This window comes from Chiloscyllium plagiosum, unplaced genomic scaffold (assembly GCF_037043375.1).
Source record: "Chiloscyllium plagiosum isolate Xiang-an unplaced genomic scaffold, Cpla_swu_hap1 HiC_scaffold_4, whole genome shotgun sequence".
Classification (NCBI taxonomy): Eukaryota; Metazoa; Chordata; class Chondrichthyes; order Orectolobiformes; family Hemiscylliidae; genus Chiloscyllium; species Chiloscyllium plagiosum.
In genome coordinates this window covers 28,749,546-28,756,239 of record NW_028270142.1, presented here as the reverse complement: position 1 = coordinate 28,756,239, position 6,694 = coordinate 28,749,546, and the positions used below count along the sequence as shown (strand labels likewise).

The following is a 6,694-nucleotide window of genomic DNA, read 5'->3' as shown; positions in this document are numbered from 1 at the left end:
ACTGCGCCACCCAAATAGCTGGCACATACCTTATTTGGAATTATCTGCACACTAAACTAATCCTGAACGTTTCTTCCTTATACAGAGGAGACAGCAGTTACGGATTTCCTGCAATCTTAGTTCTTTGCAGACCTGAATGACTCAGCGTAATTCCAATCATAACAGGCCTTTGTAAAGCCTTGTATCAGTTCCTGTACCTTCAGCCTTATCCAACACCATACAACCATGTGGATGACCAAGACAGCAGACACATGGAAAGAACTCCACCTGGAGGTTCTTCTCAAAGTCTCACCGTCATGAATTTGAAATATTTCTGTACCTCTGTTGCTGGGTCAAAATCCTCAAACACTGTCAGCAGAACTAAGGCTGTATGTAAAGTTCAGGAGATCAGTTCACCATCACCTTGAAGGTCTTCTTACAGTTGTAGAAGATGGTGACCTGTATCACTACCAACCCCTCTGGATCAATTGACACAAATATGCAGGTAGTGAAATGATTTCAGTACAACAGAATTACTGTTGCAATTGACCTTTAATAAAAAAATTTAAATGTCACAGATTTAAATTAAACCGATACAATAAAGCCATCTTCAGGTAGGTAATTGAGCAGCAGTGGCTGCATCGTAATTTGGATGATGGAAGTTAAAATTTTAATGATAAGTCAATGTCACAATTGCAGAATGAAATTTCTAATTTAAAAAATCCTTGTCAGTTGTAACAAGTTTTAACTTTCAATGGTCACATTGCTATGATGTGTCAATCACATGAAGTAATCGTTAATATGATACAGAATCAGTTTCTAGAGGTTACATGAAGTAAATTATACTTTGAATTAAAAAGGATTAATCTCACATCCACTGAAGATTAAAAAAAATGGTGTGAGGTATTGCATTTTTCCAATGATTTTCCAGCAATTGGCAGGCAGTGTTTGAAAGTCATGAACATGCTGCTCAGTTACGAGATTCTGAATAAACTCATGTACAAAAATAATTCACCAATGACACAATAAAGGCTAATAAGGCACACAGCAGATTATTTTTGATGACTTAACGTGAACATCCAAAAAGATTTTGTGGATTACTAACTTTACTCAGTACAGATTTTCAACAACCAAGGTAAGGAAACCACTAGAAAAAAAACACACTAATGTTTAGAAATTGATTGAGCGAGAAGGGGTGGGGGCAGGAAGAAACTTCCATTCATCTTATATTTAAAAAAAAAAGTTAGAGTTTCAAAAAATTAACTGAACCAAGCTGAGTTACTTGGTAACTGATTAATGTTTGCTTTGAGATGACCTTATGAGTTCTTTGGATGACCTCCATGAGCATGACACTAACAAATCCAGACTGTTGAGAACAGCCAGCTGTAATCTGAAATTTGTTTATCCTTCAGGTTTATAATTTGACATATCAGAAAGTTCTTGATTTGAATTTATAAAACTGCTACTAATTCAGTGGTATTTATTTAATTGGGGAGATTTTCACTTGTGCCTATCAACTACAAGTATCTAACCATTGTGATAGCAATGCCAGTTGACATTCAAATGGAAATCTCCAATCAATATCCCTGGGGTTACAAATCAAAAACTGAACTGGAACAGGCATATAAATACTGTGGCTATAAGAATAAAACAGAGACTAGAAAATCTGTAGCAAGAAGGTTCCTACATAACTGTCTAAAGTCTATCCACCATCTACAAAGGTAAAGTCGGAGTGTGATTGAATACACTACTTCCCTGGATTAGTGCCATTCTATCAATACTCAAGTAGCTTGACAACAAAACAGTCTGCTGGAGTGGCACCCCAACTAACATCTTCATTCTTCTTTCCCTTCACCATAGACAGTGCCAGTGTTTCATTGACAAGATGAATGTAGCTTTCAGAGGTTCCTACAACAGCATCTCAAAAGAGGTCTAAAAAGGAATTGGCAGCAGATACATGGGAACCCTACCACTGCAAGTTCCTCCGAGTGTCACCATTCTAACTTGGAAATATATTGTTTTTCCTTCACTGCTGGGTCAAAATCCTAACATTATCTAAAACAACAGGTGCACCTACATCACATTAACTGAAGTATTTCAAGGCAGCAGCTGACCAGCACCGTTTCAAGCACAACAAATATAAACCATGAATGAAAAAACAAACTTTATTCACTGCAATTGACACTAAAATATTGGTTTGTGGTAAATCAAATAGAAAATTTAGATACAAGTCATGAAAATCATGGCCTGAAATCTTGGCTTACATTGCTATAAGAATGATTTCTCACTGACTATTTGGAAAGTAAATTTCTAAGTTGGGATTACAACACTAAATTATTGTAGAAATTTCAAGGAAACTTCACAAGATAAAGGTGCAACTGCTTTTCTAAAAACACATTTTGGCAAGGCACGACCTGTAATATGCCTCAACCCTCTGCATTTTGCAAACAAATGATGCTCGAGTGTTTGATGTGTGTGAAGTAGTTCATTATTGAGAATCAACTTTTCAGAAAGCTTTTATTTACAAGTTCATGAACATAAATTCAACTGAAGTTGTGTCTCAGATCAGACTTGGAAAAGCCATTTTAAACTCGACATATCCAAGACACACAAGCCCATTAGTGAAACAAATACTTAGCTTAAAAAGGGTTCCTGAAAATTCAAGAATGTGAAAATATAATTGGAATAGGTGTTAGTATAGGCAAACACTTTCTACACTCAAGATACAACTCTTGTATACTAAACTGTATACAGGATATACAATATTTATCAAAATGCTGATGGTTAATTAGGCAACTTTGCAAAATAATGATTTGGAGATGCTGGTGTTGGACTGGGGTGTACAAAGTTAAAAATCACACAACACCAGGTTATAGTCCAACAGGTTTAATTGGAAGAACTAGCTTTCGGAGCGACGCTCCTTCAGGTGGTTGCGGAGGACACAATTGTAAGTCAGAATTTATAGCAAAAGTTTACAATGTGATGTAACTAAAATTATACATTGAAAAATACCTTGATTGTCTGTTGAGTCTTTCATCTGTTCGAATACCATGATAGTTTCACTTCTTGCATGTGTAAATCTTAATTTTTTTAAAAATGGCATTCTCAGGTTAACTGTAACAATTGGTGCTAGCTAGACAATGGGCTAACACCTTCAATATATTGTCTAGCTAACACCAATTGTTACAGTTAACTTGAGAATGCAACTAAAAAAATTTGAGATTTACACACTAAAGAAGTAGAACTATCATGGTATTCAAACAGATGACAGACTCAACAGACAATTCAAGGTATTTTTCAGTGTATAATTTTGGTTACATCACACTGTAAACATTTGCTATAAATTGTGTCTTACAATTGTATTCTCCACAACCACCTGAAGGAGGAGCAGTGCTCCGAAGCTAGTGCTTCCAATTAAACCTGTTGGACTATAACCTGGTGTTGAGATTTTTAACTTTGCAAAATTAGAAATGTTTACTTCTAAATGATCAGTCTTAATTACAAAATGAAACTGATTAGCATTTTTAAAAGAAATAAGGAGTGCTCCAAACAGGAAATCTGATTTTTTTTCAGCTAATCCCTTGAGTTTTTAATTTTCCTGAAGATAGGTTTACAGTAAATGAACTCCTGCTCTTACTAGTATTGGAATATTGTGTTTATGAAACTATAAATATTTGGATAACACTCAGCACCCAACGTTCAGATAAAGTGGAAACTAGTTTATTCTATTTCACAAACTTCTGAACTTAACACTGAAAATGATCATAAAAAAGCTACTAATTTATAAACAAAAACCATTGCTGCTGCAAAAATACTTCAGTATAAAACAGAATTGGCCTATGAAAAGACCACCCCCCCTCTTCAGAATCAACTTCAGTGTTTGCAAGGATGCTGTGCCAACGGTAATGAATCCAGCCCTCCACACCCGCCCAAACAGTTCGCATCTTGTTATTTACAGCTTCCATCTTCTCAAAGCAAGACCCAAACTGCAGGCGTAACACAGAGTAACAACAAAACTGAATATCTGAAATGGAAGAAGAAATATTGTATATTAAAACAATGCAGTTTAAAATTTACCATGTGGCTACATTGCATTTTTCTGTATAACTGTCCAGTGGTTGATTTCTAAAATGGAAGAAAACTGCATTAGTTAGCCAAGAAAAAAATATGTAGTGCGAGCAGTAGCCCTAATCTCATGTATCCTTCAAACCCTTAGAGATGGCTAACAGGAAAATAAAACTATGATCAATTCTTAAATGTAATTAGTATCCCACAACCTCAAAAAATATATACCTTTTTAGTGATTTATGTTCTGGAGTCATCACTAGAAATTATTTACCAAGTCTGTCTTTTTTAATTACTCACCCTTGGGATGTGGGCGTTACTGGCTACACCAGCATTTATTGACCCTCCACTATCCCTCATTGCCTCAAGAATCGTTAACAATGAATAACATTGAGGTGAAGCTGAGTCACCTGTAGGCCAGACCAGCTAAGGATAGCAGATTGCTTTCCCTAAGGGACATTTGTTAATTAGTTTTTACAATGATTTTATTCCTGATAATCATTTTTAATTTAATTCAGATTTCTCCATCTGCCACAGTAGGATTCAGATTCATGTCCTCAGAACATTTGGATTACTTGTTCAGTGACATCACAGCTACAACACTGCCTCCCTGACATTTCTTAAAAAAAGTCAACATCTGACCTCCTTTGTTCCAACAAATATTTGAACTACTTTAATATTTGTATTTCGCTATATTGGGCAGTGGTTTATTAAATCTGTAATGTTTAACTTCCCAAGTCTCTTTCTCAGTGTTGAGCATCAAGCTCGAGTATCCTGTGGTTTTAAAAGTTTGCATCATGATCTATGTACTACTGTTGTAGCTTTCAAATCCAATATTCAATTAATTATGACCACATACATTTCAGCTCATGTTTTTAATTCTTTGCAAATACGCATCCTAAATTTGTGCTCCTCAGGTTACCCATTTATTCCTTATGTTACCTCATTTACTGATTTTGAATTCAATTTAACAATTTGCTCATTCCACATCTCATCTGCATCCCCTGCAACTTCCTTTAGTTCTTGGTTATTTTAACTGCTTTGGTCAAATCTACAGTCTGCACATTTGGGTGATGCTTCTCTCCTCGATTTTCAAATCATTAACGAGTACAAAGCACTCATTTTTCCTGACTGTTCATTTTAATAACTGCACATCACATTAGTTAACATTAATAAAACATTCTCTGCAGAGAAAATATTTCAGTTCAGAACAAGTGGGCAGCTGGAAAGATTTCACATTACATCATGGACCAAGAACAATCTCGTTTGTCAAAGGTTGCTTTTCATAGAAATTTTCTTTGTTGCATCATGGGTAAGTAACTACAGAATTACATTGCAATAATTCACAGTACAGAACAAACTAGTGCAAGCTGAAAATCAGAATTATACCACGTGAAAGAATTGTTTTGAATTCAAGTAGGAACTTATAATTATTTACTCAATTAGAAAGCTTGAGAGCCCTGCACAAGATTAGGACTGCTCCCAAATACTCAATTTCCAAAGATTTTCTCAAGTATTACTTTAATCCACCAGTTTCTGTTCAAATTGCAGCTACAGTTGCATAACCTTACAAATATAAAAACAAACACATTGGATTTCATGAGTGCTTAGTGGAAACATTAACTAACAAAAACCATTTGAGGAAGTGGATTTATGCAATACACACCCTCTTGCTGGATTGGCTCCTATAAAAGAAATATCCTTCATCCTTAACTATAATTAATGATTAACTTATAGTCAATGAGACATTGAATGCCACACCAATATGTTCTTTATTTGTTCCCAAAGTAATGAACAATTGATGGAACTTCCCACAAAGTGTCCTCAAGAGCAGCTAGTGTTGGATCCATTTAACATTGGTTTCTATCCATGCAGAGTTGCCTTAACTACACCAAGAATCACTATTTCTAGTCTCTTTGACCAAAACTGATCATTCTGGAATGTAACAAGATAATTCCCAGTGTTTGCTCCTCACCATGACAGTCTTATAAAATCCTTCTGTTCAGCATTCTCCACCCTCAATTTCAATAGTTTGAATGAACATCCCATGAACATAATTTTATTGACCAATTTGATCAATTAGCATTCAATTATCTAACCCTAATGCACCAAACTAGATTTCCAATGGATTACACCAAATTTAACCACAGTACCAACCTAGCAGTGAAAAATTTTCCTCTAGCTTTTTCCAAACACCTGGCTTGGAGCTCAGCCATAAAACCAACCCCTGCTTCCTGAACACACTTTTTGCTTTACTCTTGGACTTCCTTTCCCAGTCTCTACTTCAACTGATATCAGTTATATTGCAATTCCCTATTCTTGGGGACTGGTCTCCTTTCCTTCAAAACAGCCATCACCACCACCTGGCCCCTCCTTGTATTAGCTTAAACACACTAAAGAAACTTACCGTAGCAACAACGTTTATACTGTACTGCCGGAAATATAGAACAGTTACAACAGCAGCTGTGGTTGAATTGATCCTGTCAGGTTCTACAGCTGCAGCTGTTGTTGCAGCTTCGAGAACTGATGCTCCAAAGTAGAATACGAAGGCAACAAAATGATAGACAAAATCCTGCAATTAAAATATAGTGACCATTACAAACATTACTTATGTAAGAAAACAAAACATTAAATACTTGGAAATCTTGCC

At 35.6% G+C, this 6,694-nt stretch overlaps 1 protein-coding gene across 1 annotated transcript in view; it reads right to left on the bottom strand.

Moving 5' to 3' along the window:
- Nucleotides 1-512: 512 nt before the first annotated feature.
- mal2 (mal, T cell differentiation protein 2) overlaps nt 513-6,694 on the bottom strand; it is a 33,260-nt gene continuing 27,078 nt past the window's right edge. The window contains exons 3-4 of the mRNA XM_043688980.2: nt 6,452-6,616; nt 513-4,003 (exon numbers count right to left, since the gene is read on the bottom strand). Of these exons, the coding sequence (XP_043544915.1) occupies nt 3,932-4,003; nt 6,452-6,616 (237 nt within the window). The 3' untranslated portion in view covers nt 513-3,931. The remainder of the gene's footprint in view (nt 4,004-6,451; nt 6,617-6,694) is intronic.